Source organism: Panthera pardus, unplaced genomic scaffold (assembly GCF_024362965.1).
Source record: "Panthera pardus isolate Hobbes unplaced genomic scaffold, ASM2436296v1 HiC_scaffold_9, whole genome shotgun sequence".
NCBI classification, from domain to species: domain Eukaryota; kingdom Metazoa; phylum Chordata; class Mammalia; order Carnivora; family Felidae; genus Panthera; species Panthera pardus.
Genome location: NW_026527024.1, coordinates 7,892,703 through 7,915,640, shown reverse-complemented (window position 1 = coordinate 7,915,640; position 22,938 = coordinate 7,892,703). Strand labels below are relative to the sequence as shown.

The following is a 22,938-nucleotide window of genomic DNA, read 5'->3' as shown; positions in this document are numbered from 1 at the left end:
GTCCTCTGCTCAGCACGTGGTGCCCCGGGGCCAGCGGAGGGCGCTCACTGAACACCCCCTCGTGCAGCTCCCCAGGGCCCCCCCACTCCAAGAAACCAAGAGAAGCCCAGGAACAGGACTGAAAAAGAAATACGATTTCAAACAAACACACAGAACCTCAGCTTCCACTTTTAACTATGGCACCACGCCCCCCCCACCATCGCCTCCGGCGGGTGTCCACGTGACTCTAACGCACATTTACACAAAAACCGACCTTGCCCGTCAGAGTTCACAGATGCCGAATCTAATTCCCATGATGCTAACACAGGATGCCACAGTAAAGACGGTTATTCCAGCAGAAACGCTGGGGATTAGACTTAAAAGCGCGTGGAGGTCAGCCCCTTACTCTGGAGGAACGGCAGGCTGGTATTCAGCTGGGAGGCGCTGTCACTGATACGCAGGGCGCTGTCCTGTGCTGCGGGGCTCCAGCTGGGCTCCGCTGCCATACGGTCCTCTTCCAGCAAAACCGCCATCACCTTTCAGAGACAGTGAACGGTCTCTCGTGAACATTTCGAACGTATTCACTCTCACGAGAAAAAAACAAAACACACAAATCATAACGTTGTGCCTCCATCTCTGAAAACAACTGTTTAACTCCAAGGCGTCACGGAGATGAACAGAATGAAACTTCAAACTAGGTTGCCCTCTCCGAGCAATAACAGAAACTAACAGGTAAAGTTCCATTAATGTGAACCCCACAGGACAGCCGTTATTATTTAACGTTAGATGTCATTTTTTACGGTAAACACCGTGCTAAAAATAACAGGAGGAAAAAGGCTGGCCACCTCCGTTGTCTTGTCTAAGAAAGGGCTGTAAAGAATGTCGTACACACAGCACGCTGACTCCCGGGGCCCCGTGAGGACACACTGAGCAGGAAGTCAACGGAACAGCTCTAATAGGTCACGTGCAGGGTGATGACGGGAAAGGGAGACATGGCAGATTCAGGAGACCTGACGGGACCAGCGGGGAGGACGAGCCGCAGAAAAGGAAGGAGAGCTGGGAGGGCCAGGCCGGCCCTGACCCCTGACCGGCCCGCTCTGTCCTCACTCACCCCTACTCCAGCCCAAGCCCCCCGCTTCACCCTGCTCACAACGGCTCTCCTCGTCGCTCCCCGTGAACTCACCCTAAAATTTAAAATTACATCGGGAGTACGATCGATCTCCCACGGCAAAGACTCTCTCCGTAACACAGCACGGGGAGGGAGTGACTACCATACGTCCAGATGGAAGATGGACACAGGCTTACTCCAAACCCACACTCGCTGCTGACACAGACACAGGAGACAACTGAGGAAACAGGAGTGACTTCCTTCCTGATGCTTCTGAGGAGTACTGCTATTGTAAGAGCCTCGCCCTGAAGCGAGTGCCCTGTGTGGGGACTGCGGCCTGCGTAGAAACAGCTGGGGGTGGGCGGGGTGAGGAGGGGCTCCCATGAGACCACCAGCCATGAGGTGACAACTAAAATCGGACGTGGGCTTCAACAGACCCTTCCCTTCATCTTTGTGTATATTTTGTAAATTTCCACAATCAGTTGAAAAGTTATGAATTTACTAATTTCAAACACCCTAGTGCATGCCTTGACCATTTAATATTATTCGTTTGACAAATTAATATTACTATCTGTTTTTTAGTCTGTATTTATTTTAAAATGTAAGCAGCTGACACGCACGTGTGGGACACGTGCCCGCGGGGGCCAGGGTGCGATGGACACAGGGCAGCGCGTACCTGGCAAGCGGCCCGAAGGAAGCGGGACAGCCTGGGCGTGTTGACCTTCGGGGCACCAGTGTCACAGGGGTCTCCGCTGCCACTCCCTAAAGAGACCAGGCTGTGCTGAACCAACCGACTACCATCACGTTTCACACACCTTAGGGTTCAAAGAGCTGTTAGAAACGAATGCTAAGAGCCCTGGAGGGAAAAGTCGAAGAATTTTACATTGCATTCTCTAGATCTACCGCGGTGTTTTCAAACACAACTGCATCTTGTTTTACAGAAAGTCTGTACGCAGGACCCTACTGAAATGCAGCAAGGAGAATAAAGGCATCAATGCAATCATTACATAAGTCTCATGTTCGGGTCCCCTCTTTTCTCTCCACACAGCTCACCTGAGGAAAGCGGCGGCTGGGGCCCCAGCCGCAGGGTCACGTCCTGGGAAAGCAACTGTTACCAAGCAGGACGGCGTGTATCCTTTGGGCCTTCCCTCTGTACCAGGCGACACGCCTGCAGACTGCACCTAATACATGAGGGCAGGCTGGTCCCAACTTAAGAGCAGAAAGGGCTCCAAAGCCCATTTACAAGTGCTTGTTTGGAACGTGGACTCTCCCGATGTTGAGGAATAAAAGTATTATAAACCCTGGTCAAGACCCAGACTGGGCCTCCAGCTCCGCACTAAGGGTAGTGGTTCCCTAAAGCTTGTAGAGAAGACTGGGTGTTGCCCTTGTCACACACTAGCCACCCAACCCAAGAGAAAGGTCTAAGAAGAAAGGACAAGAAAGGTCATGAACACAATACCAAAATTAATGTAAAGACACGGCCCTTTCAACGGTCAAGAGCAAAGGCTTGCTCACCCCCTGACACGGCCGTGCCCTCTCCCGGGTGCTGGCTCCACACTCCCCTGGTCTCTACCTCTTCGGTCTGGGTGTCTCTGTCAACATTATCTTCATTGTACTGAACATATGCCTTAACAAAAAGATACGCTGGAATTAGCACCACACCTCAACTTCAGAGCAATTTCTCATTACTGGAAAAAAATTAAAAATGGTAAAGTTAATAATGAGTCTTCTTGCTTTCCCCAAAAGTATCGAGACATAAATAACCATCTTGCAAAGACCACTTGGGTCTCAAATGTTTTAGAAAGTCACCCCAGACTGTCAGGTAGACCAGCGAAGGGTGCTGGAAGGGATGCAGAGTCCCCAGTCCTAGGAGGGAAGGGTGAGGCACCAGCTGGAGGCAAGAACAGTGATGACGCGAAAGCTGCACATTAAAACCCTGGAGCTCAAGGTCCTGACCTCGTGGCTTCCAAGGCCTTGGGGCTGACAGACCCAGAGCCCGCGGCCCTCCTCCACCCCACCCCGGGGAACCCCTAGACTCGACATGATGCATGCACACTGAGGGCACAGGCCCTCCCCAGACAGAGAAAGGCTGCCCCGAGTTTCCCACAAACCTCGGAGGGTCAGATGACCCCCCTCCCAGTCTGGGGAAGGAGTTCCCCCAAGGGTCGGAAGCACGACCCTCAGAGACCACCCTGCAGCAGCCCCAGCCCCTCCCAGCTCCTCCCAGCCCGGAGAGACCAGTAACATCCAAACCCAAAGCAACCCGGGCGGTTCCAGCCTGGTTCCAGCGGGGAAGCTGACGGCTCTCCCACCTGGAGAGTGAACTTTCCTTTCAAGAAACTGCTCCGTGATGGCTGCTTCCCTCCCGCCGTCCTTAGTCTTTATTCGAGCGCAGGTTCCCCCCACTTAAGTCTTCCAGCGGGAATCCAAGGGCTTGGACCTCTGTCCACACAACACAGACACTCCCTTATCCAGGGCAAAACAATTTAGCTTTGGTTTGGAAACAGTGCCCCCTGGGGGTGCCTGGGAGGCTCCTCTGGTGGTTGAGTCTTGGACTCCTGATTTCAGGTCGGGTCATGATCTCAGGGTTCCTGCAATCGAGCCCCGAACTGGGCTCTGTGCTGACAGCATGGAGCCTGCTTGGGATTCTGTCTCTCTCTATCCCTCTCTCTCTCTGCCCCTCCCCTGCTCACGCATGCATGTTCTCTCTCAAAAGAAATAAGTAAACTTAAAAAAAACAAAAAGAAAATACTCCCACCTAGCACACCAACATCCTATCCTCTTAGAACCTACTGGCTCTGCAAAACCAAACACAACTCAGGTTTCCAACAGGTACGTGCTTCGGCAAAGATCATTTTGTTCCTAATAGCTGTGAGACGAGGACGATGAGCAAAGAAGCTAAATACTCCACTGCAGGCCTAAGGGAGCCATCTGTGAAGCCAGCTTTCCGAGCTTCACCCTGTGACCTTCTTCCCGCCACCCTGTGACAGATGGCGACCACACCCCAGACCCGCTCGCTGCTGATGCCATCGGGGACAGAAGGATAACCTAACACAGGCACCCACTCACTGCTGACGCCATCGGGGACAGAATGATAACCTAACACAAGCACCACTCACTGCTGACGCCATCAGGGACAGAATGATAACCTAACACAAGCACCCGCTCGCTGCTGATGCCATCGGAGACAGAATGATAACCTAACACAGGCACCCACTCACTGCTGACGCCATCGGGGACAGAATGATAACCTAACACAGGCACCCGCTCACTGCTGATGCCATCGGGGACAGAATGATAAACTAACACAAGCACCGCTCACTGCTGACGCCATTGGGGACAGAAGGAACCTAACACAAGCACCGCTCACTGCTGACGCCATCGGGGACAGAATGATAACCTAACACAAGCACCGCTCACTGCTGATGCCATCGGGGACAGAATGATAACCTAACACAAGCACCACTCACTGCTGACGCCATCGGGGACAGAATGATAACCTAACACAAGCACCGCTCACTGCTGACGCCATCGGGGACAGAATGATAACCTAACACAGGCACCTGCTCACTGCTGACGCCATCGGGGACAGAACGAAAACCTAAGAGGTGATTCCTGACTTCAGACACTTTACAACCTTGCTGGGAGGTCGGACGGCTCCGTAACTAGTTGTGCGGTGTGGGTAGAGAGCTCCGGAATAAGAGAGAGGTACAGCGTAAGTCCTGAGGGAAGGAGTCCCCTAGAGAACAGACGCGGGCGATGAAGCACCCACAGGTAAATGAGAGGAAGGCCGACAGGGACGGGGGCCTGGCACCCGGAGACCTGCGTGGGAGGGCGGGTGGAACGCGACAGACGTAACGTTCTGCCGGACTTTAAATAAACCATCTGCAAGTCTGGGAGCGTGCCCCGTCCCACGTGGGCCATACACCCCTGCTCTGGAGCCCTGGGAACGCCTGCACGGGCTCCGGGTTAGTGAGAGCCACGTGACAAAGGGGTCCCTTCTTCCTCAAGTCCACCCCCTCCACACACCACCCCCAAGCTCTAGCGTTCGGAGACGAGACACGGGGCGGCTCAAGTACACCTTAGCGTGCGCCACCTGCATTCCGTCACCCCGTGAATACGTCTTATACTAACCTGCTTGGTGTTTTTTCTCCCGAAGTTTCTGATATACATGTCATACTCATTTACTGGTGGTAGGTCCAAGAGAGAGAAAGTGAGTGAAAAATCCAAGTCAATGAGCCGAAGCAGTTTTGTACTGCGTGCCCTTCAAAATTGGAAACGAGACAAAAATTAAATTGAATAGTATGCAAAGGGAAGGACAGAGAGAGTGCAAGGAACCTTATGATCAGATGCAGAGTTTTTGTGTGGGTGTGAGTCTGAGGTATTTAATAGTTGTTAAAAATACACGGTCATGTGCATCAACAATGCGAAAACAGAACGAACCAAATTTTGATTCTTCTAATTCAGTGCACCTGAGTGAACACAAAATAAAGTTACAATATGTGCACTCTAGAAATTTCATGGACAGCAATTACTTTACTCCATGAATTGATGTCTCAACCAGAAGGGTTACATTCTGTGATGTCACCTGGGCTGTGGCCAGAGCACAGCTGGCCAGGTGTGTGCTGTCCTTTAGGCCACTCTTCCGAGATGACCAGACAGGACGTGGCCACGCATCACATGACTCGGCCCGTCGCCCCTCCTGCCCGGTGAGGCTGCCAAGACACTGCTGGCACATGGTTCCCTCTGGCCTCCTCCTTCCAGCCGCCCTAACATGGCATGCCCAGGACCAGTCCCTGTCTTCACTGCTCACCCCCAGTGGAATACGAGCTCGGCCTGGGCACAGTTTCCTTTCTTTCCTTTCTGTGATTTCCACACAGGTGCTGCTCAGTCTGCAGGTGGTGAATGGTCCTCCACCACCTGGGCACCTTGCAAAGGAGATCTGCTCCTTTCTTCCTTGTGCACCCATTTTGGCCTTTGCCAGTAACTGCCACCTTTGCATAACCTTATTCTCTGACCACTGTCACCATCTTCCCAAATTATTGCCTCCAGTCTCCCATATTTAGTGTAATTTCTGAGCTTAAAAAATGCATGTAATATGTGTACACATGAGGTATCACGATATGGTAACGTCCCAGGACATGCTGCCTGATGTCAGGACCACGAAAACTAGGGGCAACCTGTACCCACTTAGGGCCCCTCCCTGACGCACCCCTAACCCCTAGAGCCCATGACAATCACTATACAGAACTTGGAAATATTCATCTTCTTGCTTTGTAAAATATAGTTTTATCTTACCTTTATATAGATGCCTAAACATATATATAACTTCATATACACACACACACACACACACATATATATATATATACACACACACATATATACAACCTTTATATATATGCCTAAACATAAGAACACTGTGTGGTTCTGATTGTTTCTGAATTTATAAAAATTATTTTAAACCAGATGGAGTATCCAAGACTTGAATGAGATTAAAGGAAAAACAAACCCTAGCCATAGTGGCAAAAACTGGTTTTACTTACCTCAATAGGAGGTCCAAAATATGAGGACAACAAAAATGATGTGAAAACTTATTATTCATGATTTATTTGTTCATTCAGGAAAGTTTACTGAGCACCTACTAAGGCTATGTACTGAGCTAGATAGTATGATGGATTTTAAACAGTTTTTAAAAACATATTTAATTTTTACATCTACTCCTAAATCATATTTGAGTTTAATATGATAGACCCTTGACTTGGGCCTACCTCCTCTGACTTTCATAAATTTCTGACTGTACAGATTCGTAAATGTACGGTAATTATAAGCTTGGACTGTGACGTCTTGTAGTCCTGAGTTCAAAACTCAGCTCCACCACTCACCAGATGTCAACCTGGAGCCTCACTTTCCTCATCTACAAAATGGGGCTGCAGGGGCGGAGCCAAGCAGTTACCACACAGGGAGCACAGTGCCTGAGGCACGGAAGGAAAGTCACACTCGGTACGTGTCACCGGCCCTTCGTACCCTTAACCGTCCCAGGTTCCTCAGCTTCCTCATCCGAGGAACTGATGCACTAGGCGATGGACCTCGAGTGGGAGCGGCCCCCGGAGAGGCAGAAGGGTCCGCTGCGTTCAGAGAATGCGCGACTGTGACCCTGTGGCGGCCAACCTAGGGCAAAGCCCCCAGGTGCCGCAGGAGAAACAGAGGTGCACACACTTAACTAGCAACATGGTGTCTGAACGTGGACAAGCGGAGCACAAATCTAAAAATGTACCTAAAGTCCGTAGTGAAAGTAAGAAAGAAGGCCTCTATTTTTTTTTATGTTGAAGTACATTAAAATTCCATTAATACCCTTCACAAATTCCCAACACACCTACTTTTGCTTAAGGGCCTGAGTCCGACTCTTCTGTCGGCGTGAGGCTGTCGCAAAATCCATGAAAATTCCACAAACAGGGGCTCTGGAAGGGGAACTGTTTGCATCTAAACAAAAAAAACAACAAAAAAAGCTATTTTGTACAACTGAAGCACTTCTTTCACACAGGACAGCTTCCCCGGCTTCAGAGACACTGGTTTCTCTACAAACTCGGGAGAACGTTCTATACGTCTGCACTGGCCATCTCAGTTTTGCTACCTCTGCAGCAGGATGCAAAACAGGAGCATAAGAAGCACTCTGCCCAACTTTCGCTCGGATGACTATATTAACTGCTAATCATAATTAGTTGTATTAATTACTAATTATTACTTATTCTCTTTCAGTGACTTTAAAATATTTACTCCTACTTTTAAAATATTTATCATGTGGAGATACCAAGAATTTTTGAGCTGGACACGTTTCTCATTTTGCACAGGAAATCCGAGAAAGAAGGGCTCACTTAGGAGTGTTCGAGACCGGTTCGGAGGGCCACATTCCTGAACCCGTCTCCCCGAGCTGGCCCTGGGCTCTGCTGCCCCCACCCTGAGCCTCCTGCTGACACGCTTTCCTTGTGGAAGGTCAAAGACAGTGGCCTCAGAAAACAAGCGCACGTGCTGCAGACGGGGAAAGGGGAGCAGGGCCGCGTCCAGGACTGGCGCTTCCTGCCTGAGCACCCACAGGCTGACACGTGCTCACAGCCACCCGCAGGCTGCAGGTGCTGACCAGAGGCCGCGTGCAGCTGTTTTCCCCGAAGACAGTCCCCATCACACGTTACAGTCGCCTGGCATCGTCGTGGGAGCACGGGACACTCACACATCTGCCACCTAAGATTAGAAGAATTCCACCCACAAGGACCGTGCAGGCTCGGGCACCCACTGTCCCCTGAGACAGATGCGCACCTGTCTCTGCCTCCCTCTCACCCTCCGTCAGACCTCGCTTCTGAGACAGTTTGCAGGACAACTCGCCAATCCTTTCGTTTTCTGCGTTAATGGCTTCCTGAATTTCTTGTATCTCCTTTTTTCTAGCCAGAGGAAGCTCTTCGATTTTCTCTTTTGGTTCCAGTTCATTTGACACATCGTCATCTCCATCACAAACCTCAAAGTCATCTTCGTAGTCCTACAAACGATAATTACACCCTGGAACCTTTAAGACAAACCGACCTTAAACAACACTCATATGAAACAAAACATGCAAATTAGAACTTAAAACAGACAAAATTCTCATTATGGCTAAGAAAGGTTTTTATAGTTAACTGATTTCAACACCACTGAGCTATAAATCTGTATGGACTGCTGCCTTATTCTCTAAAAATGAACTGCACTGTATAGATTTACATACACAGACAGCTCTTAACAACAGAAGCACGCAAACGTTTTTGTGCTGAGAATGTGAGAGTGTAAGTAAATATACACACTCCACTCACACGTACATTCACTCAAACATACACACACGTTTGGATGCCGTGCACTTAATGGGTTAAACTGTAAAATCACTCAACCCCATCACCTGGTGGCACTGACAGGCGACAGCACCTGTTATTGGTAACAAGCCTAAATGAAACACAGGTGGAGTAAAAGTAGCAGAGAGAGAAATGAAGCCATTAAGTTACTGTACTTAAGCAAATTTTAAGAACAAATTATTTTTAAGCTGAGAAAAATTTTAACTGTTATACAAACTTCAAAATCATCTTCCAAACAAGGTGTATACTCATCAGTTCCAGCATTTTCTATATCAGTGTCTTCCTTTTCAATTTCCTGGGGGCAAAAACCAAACACATAACAAAAAAATTCAATAGCAAATTTGAATTTTGCAAATAGATTGGGAAAATATGTTTTCTAAGATTCATTTAATGTTGCTAACTTTAAAATGTATTTAAATTTTTTTATGTTTACTTATTTCTGAGAGAAAGGGTAGACAGAGCGTGAATGGTGGAGAGGCAGAGAGGGAAGGAGACACAGAATTCGAAGCAGGCTCCAGGCTCCGAGCCATCAGCACAGAGCCCGACGCGGGGCTCGAACCCACGAACCGCGAGATCGTGACCTGAGCCGAAGTCGGACGCTGAACCGACTGAGCCACCCAGGCGCCCCAATTTTAAAATGCATTTATAAAAGTAACACAACCTAACTGCAAATTCCTTAAGAAATACCTCGCTAACCAGTATGACCATAAAGAGACAAAAGTTAATGAACTCGTCCTTTCTGAGAAAGCGTACAATTCTGACGAGATGTGTAACAGGGCGTTCTCAGAGCGTCCCTGTTCTCTTCACGGAGGGCAGACAGGCTGTGCCAACACTGGCCCCGCAGACCCAGAGCGCTCCTGCCTCGTGGCTTTGCCCTCCAGGCCTGGGGCTCACCAGGGGGATTCTCCAAGCCCTACAGTGGGAGGCGTGCCCCGTCGGGCTCTGGGGGTTTGGGAGGTGAGCTTAGATCACCCTAAAGCCACCCTGGTCTGGATCTTCAGGACAGTAAGAGGCTACCAGGAAAACCAAGTAGAAACATATTCTGGGTTTCCAGGATAAGAGGGGAGCAAAAATGAAATACGTGTTTAGAAAACTCGTCCTTCCCACCCCGAAGCCATTCTTCCTCTTGTCCACATCCTACCGACCCACAACACAGCACCTCCGTGTCACGCAGGCGCAGATAAGGCACCTCCCCCACCCCTCATCCTCAGCCCAGCAAACCCTCCCTGCCGCACACCCTCCCGTTCACTCAAGCACAGAGACCCTCTGAGAGAGAAATGTGACCACAGCACACCCACGTCCACACCTAGGTAGCCCCACCCTTGCTGGAGGGCGCCCCCACAACAAACGTTCCCCAGAAGCGCTCCAGCTCTGATCCCAGGGGGAGCAAGCGCGCCGATAAAGGGGACCCTCTGGGCTTGGGTGCAGAGGGGCAGGACGACGGTGGGAAAGAAATGATCCCCAGGTTTTCACGGGTGAAAACTGGGCGGATGCTGGCACCTCAACCAGAAGAGGCACAGAGGTGGGGGAGGGAGTCCATGGGGAGGGTGGGAAGCATGGCTTGGATGTGCTGAGCGTGAGGAGGACGGCAGGGCCAGCCAGGAGGAGGACGGCAGGGCCAGCCAGGAGGAGGACGGCAGGGCCAGCCAGGAGGAGGACGGCAGGGCCAGCCAAGAGAAGATGGAGTTCGGGAGGCATTCAGTGACGTGGCCGGTCGCCTTCCAGAACCCGATAAAGTGCCGTGCAGTAAACAGTGCCAGAAAACCAACACTTCACGCCACGCAGATTCTAGCTGCTCCTCAAAGTGGATAATATCTGGTCTGACTTTCTCAAAGTGAACAGGACTGACGGGATTATTAAGGACACCTCACTGCCTGGGGGTTGGGAAGTTACTTTATGCTGATACTTTTTAGGAAGAACTACTCCGTAAAAAGGTCCTTTGGGCACACTGTCATATAAAGTCACTGTTAATTACAGCGAATGACACATTACATTTATTGCATCAACAGATAAGACACCTGTTAACTGATAAGAGAAACAAAAATGTGTGCAGAAGTTTTAAGCACATCTCGGGCATCACACTGCCCAATCCCGTTCAGCTCCCGAGGACCCCTGACACCTCACCCACAGGGGCTCTGCACACGTCCCAGCAAACAACACACCCCCAGAGTGGGCCAGCCTCTCCTCCAGGGGACGGCAGGGCCGATGTGTCACTTCTCTGCAGAGCTCAAACCCAGCCAGAGACGATGACAACAAAAGTACCACCAGCAGAGCCCAACTGCCCCTTCATCAGTGGCATTAAGCAGAGTGTGGGGAATAAGCTTAGGAATTCCCTGAGCCTGCACTGATGGGTTCACAAGGCATAAAGAATTACAAAGCCATAGAATGCTCACACCCAAGTTTGGGTAAACAGGATCAGGTAAATAGGTACAGGAGTCCCAGGATGGGGGGGTGGGGGGGGTTGAGGGAGGGCGGAGGGCAGAGGCCCCAGGATAGAGAGGGCAGGGCCAAAGCCCCAGGAGAGAGAGGGCGGGACCAAAGCCCCAGAATAGAGGGGGCAGGGCCCAGGCCCCAGGATAGGGAAGGCAGGGCCAAAGCCCCAGGGTAGAGGGGATGGGGCCCAGGCCCCAGGATAGAGGGGATGGGGCCCAGGCCCCAGGATAGAGAGGGCAGGGCCAAAGCCCCAGGATAGAGAGGGCAGAGGTCCCAGGATAGAGAGGGCAGGGCAAAGGCCCCAATACAAAGCTATATGAGGTAAATAAGATTAGGCATGCAGGGTGGATTCACCCCCCAATTTAGTACTATAGCAGAAAGCTGCTCTCACAGGAAGGAAGCACCAAATTAAGTAAACAGGTAAATAGGGCTATAGGCCACTGCAGGATGAAGCTGCCCAGAATGGAGCCGATTAGCAAAAGAAAGGTGCCTTGTTGACCCTGAGGTAGCAAGCTCTGTCTGTCTTGTTCCCTAGGCTGGTAAGATAAACAGACATGGTGCCTCAAGTCTGCTGTTAACATCCATCTGCCCTGGGCCAGGATTTTGGTTTATATTGACCCAAACCTCTAACACCATATATCTTCAAAACCCCCTTTTCCTCATGCCCATGAGTTAATGTTCCCAGATTTATTGTGTCTTTGTGCACGTCCATCAACATGTTTGTAAGCCTTTTGATCCTAATAAAAACGGAGCAAGGACCTTAATCGGGGCTCTTGTCTCCTCCCAGACATCAGCCATCTCTCACATTTTAATCCTGCGTCCCGCTTTCTGGCTGGACAAGAAAGAACTTTAGGCCCAGGGTCTAGGACAGTACAGTGCCTGATACCCGACTGGTCAGTTCTGGAAAGAACTCTTATAAGAGGATAGTGCCATTTCCTTGATCTCCCTGGTTTGCCTCATATTTCTGAAAATTATCTGTTACCTTGACTGTCTCACCGATGACGAATCTCATCTTTTAGTTGGCTCCTTCAATCCTCCTCAACCTTCTTGAATTTGAATACAGAGCACAGATGAAAAGGCTGGCTGTTCACTTAGCTGGAACTTCCTCCCTGCCATGCTCTTTGCAAAGCCTTCTCCTCTCCCTGACAGAGGGAGGCCGCGGCATCCAAGCTCCTGCCCAGTGAACCAGTCACCTCCTTCCAGCCCAAGCACAAGATGCCTTTGGCACCACCCAGGACTCTCAGATGCAAATTAAATGTCATTAAAATCTATTCCTTCCCTTCATACCAATGTTCTGCTGTCTAAAAGGAATAATGATGGGGCGCCTGGGTGGCTCAGTCGGTTAAACGTCCGACGTCAGCTCAGGTCACGATCTCACGATTTGTGGGCTGGAGCTCCGCGTCGGGCTGTGTGCTGATAGCTTGGAGCCTGAAGCCTGCTTCAGATTCTGTGTCACCCGTCTCTCTCTGCCCCTCCTCCGCTCATGCTATGTGTCTCTCTCAAAATAAATATTAAATAAATAAAAGGAATAATGATTACCCTAATAAAAAGGCACTATGAAAGCAAAGTATGATGAGTAAAAGCATGTCTTTGGCAAAATATAAAAGACATACTCTCCTTACCACAATTTCTGCACTTCCTGGCCTCAGAGCCTGCTTCCACACTGCGGAGCCCTCTCGGCAGCTCTGGTGGAAGATAGCAGAGCCGGTCAGGCCAACCACTGATACACCTGGTCCCCCATGAAGGCACTGCCCTCAGTGGCTGAAGACCTGGGTTCTGGCCCCGAGGTGCACAAACAAGGTCACTGAGGGCAAGTAATCCTGTGCCTCGGTTTTTCCCTCTGAGAAATGGGAATAATTGTGGTCCCCCCCCCCCCCCCCAGCCACAGGGATGCATTCCAAGACCCCCAATAGATGCCTAAAACCGTGGATGGTCCCAAACCGTACACATGCCATGTTTTTTCCTATACATACAACACCTATGATTTAATTTAAGTTTAATTTATAAATTAGGCACAGTAAAAGATTAGCAACAATAACTAATAACAAAACAGAACAATTATAATGATATCCTGTAATAAAAGTTAAGTGACTCTGGTGTCTCTCTCAAAATACCTACTGTCCTGCATTCGCCCCTCCCTGTGATGATGTGAGATGGTGAAATGCCCACGTGACGAGGCGAAGGGAGGGGGGTAAGCAGGCGTGTGACACAGCATTGGGCTACTACTGACGTCTGATGATACGTCCGAAGACAGTCGTCTGCTTCCGGCCCGTTGCTCCCCGCGGGTATCTGAACCACGGATAAGGGGGCACCACCGGACCTACTTCCCAGTGCCAGTGACCCTGCACCGGTGAGGAAACTGACTTCCAATCCTGTAGTGGTCACGGCACCAGGAAGGCACAAGTCCTAGACATCACTACCCACAACTATTCAGTGCATAAGACTGGAGACGGCATGGTGTATGACCATGAAGAGAATAAGGACTTCTCCGTGTGTCCAGAAAATTACTCTGGCATATTGTAGGCTTTCCATAATGCTGAAGAATTCAACGAAGATACACTCAGCATCGATGCTACAAAACATATGACCCAATTCATAAGCCAAAACAAGCTGTCAAATACCTTCAAGAATCTTTCAGGAAAAAAAAAAAAATCATACATTTCGCTCCACTGGCAAAAAAAAAAAAAGAATGTAAAATATCTCACTGATAATTTTTTATATTGATTACATGTTGAAAAGATATTTCAGAAATATTGATTATAACATATTATTGAAATGAATTTTTTTTGCTTCTTTAATGTGACTACTACAAAATTTATAACTACAAATGTGGCTCACGTTATAACTCTAATGAACAGTGCTAATCTAGAGCTCATGAAAAGAAGTGGGAGATAGAAGGAAAACATGAAAAAAAAAAATCTATATTATTATCATCCAACAACTCCAGTTCAAGAATTTACCCACAAAAAGCGTGAGGGAGGTCTGTGCCCCTCGAACTGAACGGTTTCCACAATGCACTAGGAAAAACAAGATGTTGCAGGGGAGTGGAGGTGTGTGCATGGAGGAAAAAAGGTGTCCCCAGTTACCAAATATAAACATTCATACACGGCTGTAAAAGATTACACAGAGAAAAGAATACAGGGGAAGCAGTCTCTGTAAGGCTTTTTTTCCTTAGGTGGTGAGTGCTCCAACCAGCCCCCAAAACTGAATGAATAAAACAAACCCACATCAAAACAACACATGCCGTGTGATCTAATTTATGTAAAAGTACATGTGTTTCGTGTATGTACATGGAATAAAGCGACACATAAAAATTTGGCACAAATGTTAAAGATGATTATCTCAGTGTCACGGGTTTCAGACAACTACCAAAGAAAGTGACAGAAAAAACTGTTCTTCATAAATAATAACCCAAATCTGCTTGCCACATTACCTATAATAACAAAACAACAAACTAAGAAAATGGTTGGATGATAATTAAAAGCCCTGAGCCCGGCACTTCGCAGCGATCATCTCCATGAAGACTCCTCTGATGGGAAATATGACGCGGGGCTGCAACACAAAGACTGACAACCGCTCACCAGCACAGAGACCGCAGCGGGAGGGCGGGGCCGTGGGCGGTGTGCTGGTGCTGGTGCTGACGCCAAATGTAGGACAGAGCTTGCAGACAGAGCTTGCAGGCGAGGCCTGGGCCCAGGCTTCCCTGCGGGAAGACTTTAATACTGACACAATTCCCTCACTCGCCTGACTTCCGACTCTTCCGGAGGCAGCCGCAGTGATTTATGTCTCCAGGAGCTTGCCCCTTCCTACAAGTGGCCTAATGTACTGGGTGAAACACTGCTGCTCTATCCGCTAGTGACCAGGGGCGCCAAAGGCTCTGCTACCGTAGAGCTTCTCTATTTCTCCCTGTAGTTCTGTATCTTAAGGCTCTTTTGTTAGGTGCACGTGCACTTATAATTGTGGCATCTTCCTGTGAGCTAACTGTTGTACCATCATGCAGGTCCTTCAATATCTGTCTCCGAGTCACTTCTGTCTGACACTAGGGCAGGCACTGGAGCAATGACACACTTGCCGTCTGATGCTTTATCTTGTCCAGTTTTCTTTTTTTTTTTTTTTTTTTTAATTTTTTTTCCCAACGTTTTTTATTTATTTTTGGGGACAGAGAGAGACAGAGCATGAACGGGGGAGGGGCAGAGAGAGAGGGAGACACAGAATCGGAAACAGGCTCCAGGCTCCGAGCCATCAGCCCAGAGCCTGACGCGGGGCTCGAACTCACGGACCGCGAGATCGTGACCTGGCTGAAGTCGGACGCTTAACCGACTGCGCCACCCAGGCGCCCCTCTTGTCCAGTTTTCTACTCTCCATCTATTTGAGTCTTTTAACCTAAATATGTCTACTATGTCCTCCTGGAATACCCACTCAGGAAAAACTCCCCTGCTGGCAAGGCCTGTCTCAGGCTCTGCTATCAAGGGGAATCACAAACAGACACTCGTGGCTAATCTTGCCGCCTAAGAAAATCAACATAAGGGCCCCTGGGGGGCTAAGTCGGTTAAACGTCTGACTCTTGATTTCAGCTCAGGTCATCATCTCACGGTTTGTGGGTTCAAGCCCCATGTCTGTTAGCACGGAACCTGCTTGGGATTCTCTCTCCTTCTCTCTCTCTGGCCCCCCCCCTGCTCACACTCTCTCGCTCTCAAAATAAATAAACTTAAAAATAAAATAAACATAAATGTCTTACCTTCTTTCTTGAGTCTTTATCTTTTCCATTATTTCTTACTAAACTCTCTGCATACCTAGAAAGTAGGACCAAATTCAAAATTAATTTTAAACAAAGACATGAAACCTAAAACATTTTACACTTCAATGAAGGCTCTTAGCAATATCTGATATGACTAAGAAACCCTATTCACTAGCAAACTTCCAAAGCCTGCTTCATTAGAGCAAGGAATACTAAGGTCTTCCTACATTTTCATTGTTCTAGCAGCAACCCTAGAAAGAAAATATCCTCAGTAGAGGGAAAAAACTATGTGTTTTAACAAAGTTCTATGTATGACTCTATATCCTTATGAGAGTTCTAGAAAACTCCTGTAATTTTATTAGTGAATCAAAAACATTACTTTACGTTTAACATATCTTTATTCCCAAAAGAAAGATTTAACTCGAAATAAGTTCTATTTTTTAATCACATGCTATATGTTAGCTAGGACCTAAAATTAAGGCTTTCAGATTCTTCACTTTCAGAACCTAGACTCACCAATTCAATACAGCATGTGGTCTAAAGAAGCAGAGAACTGAGCAGAAGCCCCAGGCAGCCCAGCAGGTCTGCGATACAAAGTCTAGGAACCTTCACCCCCAGGACTAAGTGCTAGGTTTGCTCAAACTTCAAAATTTAGGCAAAGTACTTTTAACCTGAGTTTCCCTGATCTGTGAAAAAGAATTACCAAATATGGTTGTCATAGAGAACAAATTAAAATCTAGAGCTTACATACAAAAAGAGCATACACACAAACTCTAATCTGTAATCTTCATCAAAATAAAAAGCTTCTGCACAGTGAAGGAAACAACAAAACTAAAAAGGCCACCCATGGAATGGGAGAAGATATTTGCAAATGACATAGCGGATGAAGGGTTAGTATCCAAAATATACAGAGAACTTCTAAAACTCAACACCTGAAAAATGAATAATCCAAATAAAAAATGGGCACTTCTCCAAAGAAGACCCAGATGGTCAACAGACACACGACAAGATGTTCAACATCACAGATTATCATGGAAATACGAATCAAAACTACAATGAGTTATCACCTCACACCTGTCAGAACGGCTCAAATCAACAACACAAGAAATGACAAGTGTTGGCAGGACGTGGAGCAAAAGGAACCCTCGTGCGCTCTTGGCGGGAACGAGAATTGGTGCAGCCACTGTGGAGAACGGGGTGCGGGTTCCTCAGAAAGCTACATACACAAGTACCGTAAGAGCCAGCAATGACTCTACTAGGTTTTTACCCAAAGAATATAAAAATACTAATTCAAAGGGATACATGCACCCTGATGTTTATAGCATCATTATCTACAATAGCCTAGATATGGAAACAGTGTCCACCGAGTGATGAATGGATAAGGAAGATGTGATACACACATACACACACACACACACACACACACACACACAAGAATATTACTTGGTTGGGCATAAAAAAGAATGAAATCTTGCCATTTGCAACAACACGGATGGAGCTAGGGAGTCAGCAAGGTCAGTCAGAGAAAAACAAATACCACATGATTTCACTCACATGTGCAATTTAAGAAACAAATTCTTTTCTCCTAAAGAGAGACAGACAAACCAGGAAACGGAGACAAAGCAGAGAACGCACCGCTGGTCACCAGAGGGGAGGTGGGTGGGAGGATGGGGGAACAGGTGTTGGGGACGAGGATGCACTTGTGATGAGCACCGGGTGATGTACAGAAGTGCTGAGTCACTGTGTTCTACACCGAATCTAATATAACGCTGTATGTTAACTGGAATTTAACATAAAATATAACCCTGCATGTTAAGCTGGAATTTAAATAAAAACTTTTAAAAACTCTAGAGCTTACAAACAAAACAAGACTTTACACACAAACTCTAATCCGTAACCTTCACAACACCCACACAAAATAGGTACCCTCCTTAGACCCTCACCAGCAGAGAAAAGGCTCTGGAGGACGACCCAACGTCCCAAGAGGGGGCAGGCCTGCCACTCCAGCAGGTTGGTGCCTGCACCCTGGCCCTCGCCAAGGCTACAAAGCCAAAGAAGGCACATTTGATTTGTGCTCTGACTTATACACATTGGCCAGGGGGCACCTGCTGGCAGGGAAGGGTGCCAGGAGCCCGCCTGCAGCGGCCCCGCCCTCTCCGGCTGTGCCACAGGCCGGAGGCTCCCCCCCACGCACACGCTCGCACTCCAAAGTCAGCGCTAACTTTCCAAGTTCGTATGAGCAGATGTTAAAAAAGCAAAACAAGACTAATAATTTATAACAAGTTTCCTAGCTACTTCAGGGTACCTAGGATATAATTTGGAGGGGTTGTATCAGGAGTACATGAGTATACCCATACTTCACTTTCATTTACTGGCTATAATCAGGACCGGTAAGAAAAAATCATTTTAAAGCATTCTTCAAGAAGCACAGTGCACATAATAGTCACCAGAGAGTGCATGATCCTTCCTGGCTGCTGGTCGGATCTCTCCTTGAACTTGCACCCCGATTTCTGTGCTCACTGTCCTATGGAACAGAAAATTCCATGACATTCATTAATAGATCACAGTAAATTAACTGTAATTAGTGAACTCTGTAAAACAAGCATGGACTCAAAATTCCACAAAAGCATCTCTAATCTTTTAAAGTATGTTTTCACCAGCTAGCTTCAGTGAATTGTATACTTAATGTAAGGAAGATAAGAAAAGGTGTACTAAAAGGTGATGATACATTACCTCAGTAAGTCAAAGAAATTTATACTTATCAATTTCATATTACTTTCAGATAAATCTGACTGGTCCCTTGCACTGCTTAAAATTATGCACTTTCAAACATAATGTGGCTACTTCAGAGATCCATCTACCTACAAAAAAGAGAATGTAAACAATGTTCTCTTGAATTAAGAGAATCTATAAAAATAAAATTAAAACCATCAGATAGCAAACCAACATATCCAGGTAGGTCACTGAAACGAGAGAGGCATCTGTTGAATAAGCGTGGGCAGGAAGCAAGACCTGCAGGGTGGGGGGTCTGGAGGGAGAGCTGGCTGGTGACAAGACCCCAGGGGACGAGGGGAGTACCTCCCTAGGGCAGGGAAAGCTTACAAGACCTGGGGACTGATCCCTGAAGAGGGCAGAGCAGAAGGAAGGCAGGACTAAATCACTCACTAAGGAAGACAATCTGGAGGGCAATACATAACGTGTATCAAAAGCCTTAAAAATAGCTAAAAATATTCAAATACTTTCTTCGACCTATAAATTCTACTTCTGGGAAATTATTCGTAGAAAACAAAGACATGTATTAAGGTTTTAAATCTGTTCGTCACAGAATATTTATGAAATCAAAAAACCTGAATGTTCAATATTAGGTTACTTGTTAAATAAATAAGGTTATGACCATATGAAAGGATACCAGATGGCCATTAAGTATCCAGTTGTTAAAAATCACTTTCCAGGGGCACCTGGGTGGTTCGGTCCGGTAAGTGTCCAACTTTGGTTCAGGTCATGATCTCACGGTTCGTGAGTTCAAGCCCCACATCAGGCTCTGTGCTGACAGCTTGGCGCCTGGAGCCTGCTTCCGATTCTGTGTCTCCCCCTCTCTGCGCCCCCCCCCCCCCGCTCATGCTCTGTCTCTGTGTCTCTCTCAAAAAAAATAAACATTAAAAAAAATTTTTTTTAATTTATTTTCCAGAATGAAGAGAAAAAATAGCATGACTCTAATTTTGCATTTTTATAAAGTTCATTTATAAAGTTCATTTTCATATAGGAAAAGAATTGTAAGTATATACATATTTACTATTAAATTGATTATCTCTGAGTCTGGGATCATGAATAAATTTTTTTTTTTTACTTCTTCCTGTATTTAAAAATTCTTCCAAAATTAATTAGAGAAAAGTATAATTACATGTTTAACAGGAAGAACAGTCTGGCATCAGTCTACTAAATACATTGGAATGGGGAGAAAATGAAATCAGTAGTTCTAGGTAGGAAAAAATTATGATTTAATGGCTATCTAGATAAAAAGAAAACAAAGAAAAGGTAGCCATGAGCTCAGTGCTTTGTTCCCAAGCTGTGTGGGCTGGTCAGGAGGGTTCTGGCTAGCAACAGATGCCCACAAGGACCTGTTGAAGTCACTACCCCAAAAGCAGAGAGGAGCACGTCCATGTTCAGCAGTGGTTAATAGAGGGCTAGGGCCACGGGATTCTTCTGGTAGATAAGTCAATATTGCTCAGTTACCTTTAGAAGACACTCTGTTATAGTTATTATGCTTAAGCATGCCTTCTTCGTCCCTGAAAACTGAAAGAGTGGGGCGCCTGGGTCGTTCAGTTGGTTGAACGTCCAACTCTTGACTTCAGCTCAAGTCATGATCTCGTGATTCATGAGATCGAGTCCTGAGTCGGGCTCTGAGCTGACAGTGCAAAGCCTGCTTGGGATTCTCTCTCTCTCTCTCTCTCTCTCTCTCTCTCTCTCTTCCCCACCCCCGTCCTGTCTCCTCCCCTGCTTGCTCATGCTCATGCTCTCTCTTTCTCTCTCTCAAAATAAACTTTAAAAAAACAAAAACAACTAGAGGATGGGGGCCCTTGGCTGGCTCAGTCAGCAGAGCACACAACTCGTTTTTTCTTTTTATATTTTAATTTTATAAAGAGAGCACGTGAGTGGGGGAGAGGGGCAGAGGGAGAGAACCTTTTTTTTTTTTAATTTCTTAAAAATGTTTTATTGATTTTTGAGAGGGAGAGAGCAACCAGGGGAAGGGTGGAGGGAGTAGGGGACAGAGGATCCGAAGCAGGCTCTGTGCTGACAACAGAGAGCCCAATGCGGGGCTCGAACTCACCAACTGTGAGATCCTGACCTGAGCAAAGTCAGAAGCTCAACAGACTGAGCTCCCCAGGCACCCTGAGCACATGACTCCCAATCTCAGGGTGTGAGTTTAAGCCCTACCTCGGGTGTGGAGCCTACTTTAAAAACAGAAAAGAGAAACTGGAGGAGGCACACAATAAAAGTCACGCACAGTTAAAATAACAGACCAAAAACCATACAGAGAAAGTGAGAGAGAATGACGGAGAACACGACCCCCGGGAAAGGTCCTGGCTCACACCTGTTACACAGTTAGTAATACTGGCCCTTGTACTTGATGGTCACCTCAGCGGAAATTACATCAATCACCAGGCTAACATAGTAACTAAGTTAAAAAGCATATTTTGAGCGCCTGAAAGTCACGGCAAAGAGAAATGTTAAATACACAGTGCTCACTAATCGCTTCTAATGTACTGTCTACTTATTTCTTTCTTTATTGTACGGCTCCTCCAATGAAACTTAAACACCACAAAAATACAAATTTGTGTTCACAGCTGTGTTCTCAGCACATAGAACAAAGGCCATCACACAGTGGCCAGTCCACAAATATGAACAAATTATTGAAAAGAAAGAAGTTTGTCAAAAGAGTCTCTCCTGGGGCTAATTATTATGTTAATCCTTATGGAAAGAGCATTGTTGAAGGCAGTGGTTTTATTAACATGGGGCCATTTCTTAGGCCAGATGTGTATACTGTGACAAGTCTCAAAAAGGCATTTCTGTGGGGAAACAAACAGGTTGTTTCTAGGAACTAGATGTGATCTAGGGAACGTAAAATAGGCAAGTTCAATACAATGTTAGTGGTAGGATCTAGGTGGTGGAAACTTGTCGATTTTGCTGTATGTTTAAGAACGTTCATAATAAAATAATAGAAAAACACACTAAAAAGATTTTAATGTAGGGAAAGAATTTTTTTAATGTTTTTTAAACTTCATTTATTTATTTTTGAGAGAAAGAGAGAGTGTGAGCGGGAGAGGAATAGAGAGAGAGAGGGAGAGAGAGAGAATCCCAAGCAGGCTCCACACTGTCCGCACAGAGCCCAACGTGGGGCTTGAACTCAAGAAGCATGACATCATGACCTGAGCCAAAATCAAGAGCCGGACGCTTAACCAACTGAGCCACCAGGTGCCCCTGGGGAAAGCGATTTAAAACACAAGAGGGATGAATACCTCTCGGTGAGGGTCCCTTCTCAATTACTGCCTCCCTCAGCTTGTTGACATGAGTACATGGCTAAGAATGTAAACACACAGTGAGGCTGATCCAAGGGAGGTCCAGGGACTTGAGATACACACATACACACATGGTTAATAAAACTGCTCCTGTCATACAACTGCTAAGAAACATGACCAGCGTTCTGATGAGGGGTGGAGGCTGCAGGTGACAGGGTAGGGGTGCAGTCCCGCTGTGAGGGAAGGTGCTGGCGAAGGTACCAGAAGGTGCAGGCACCAGGCTGATTTATCGCACTCAGCAAAGAGCCAGCTGGGATGGTCACGAGGCCAGGCAGCGACTGCAAAGGTTTTTTGGGACATCCTTAACACGCACTCCTCCACCAGACACACTTTGGTGGACGGGCACCTGTCAGTCAGAGTCCCAGGCTTTGGCTGAGCCACCACAGTCTGTGCCCCTGAAGGCCTGAGGCCCCGAGACTCATACCACCTGCCCCTCGCTTTGCTTCCACCTGACAGGCAGCACTGCCAAGAGGCAGGAGAATGAAATCGCTTTGCTTCAGAGTCTGGAAAAACAGCACAGCAAACAGTGTACACACGAGAACAAAAAATACAATTAGTATGGGAAAATATGAAGCAACTGCAGCGTCAGGCCCTTTGCAAGCAATGGTTTTATTTTTGTCTTCTGTTGGCTTTGTTTTGTAAACTTAATACTATTAATTCCGATTCAAACGTTTTGCTAAATTATTCACTTACTCGCCATTTAAAAATCTGTCTTTTTAATGTTTCAAA

The 22,938-nt window shown here is 47.2% G+C and overlaps 1 protein-coding gene across 6 annotated transcripts in view; it reads right to left on the bottom strand.

Annotated features, from left to right (window-relative positions):
* Positions 1-22,938, bottom strand: part of DYNC2I1 (dynein 2 intermediate chain 1) — a 69,996-nt gene that overhangs the window by 33,060 nt on the left and 13,998 nt on the right. For 4 of the 6 annotated variants that reach the window (XM_019424963.2, XM_019424961.2, XM_019424960.2 and 1 more), the window contains exons 6-15: positions 18,580-18,656; positions 16,133-16,187; positions 13,017-13,079; positions 9,179-9,256; positions 8,402-8,618; positions 7,468-7,570; positions 5,222-5,351; positions 2,603-2,714; positions 1,764-1,849; positions 386-515 (exon numbers count right to left, since the gene is read on the bottom strand). In XM_019424963.2, coding sequence (XP_019280508.2) covers positions 386-515; positions 1,764-1,849; positions 2,603-2,714; positions 5,222-5,351; positions 7,468-7,570; positions 8,402-8,618; positions 9,179-9,256; positions 13,017-13,079; positions 16,133-16,187; positions 18,580-18,656 — 1,051 coding nt within the window. The remainder of the gene's footprint in view (positions 1-385; positions 516-1,763; positions 1,850-2,602; positions 2,715-5,221; positions 5,352-7,467; positions 7,571-8,401; positions 8,619-9,178; positions 9,257-13,016; positions 13,080-16,132; positions 16,188-18,579; positions 18,657-22,938) is intronic. The other 2 variants (XM_019424962.2, XM_019424964.2) reach the window with 2 other exon arrangements.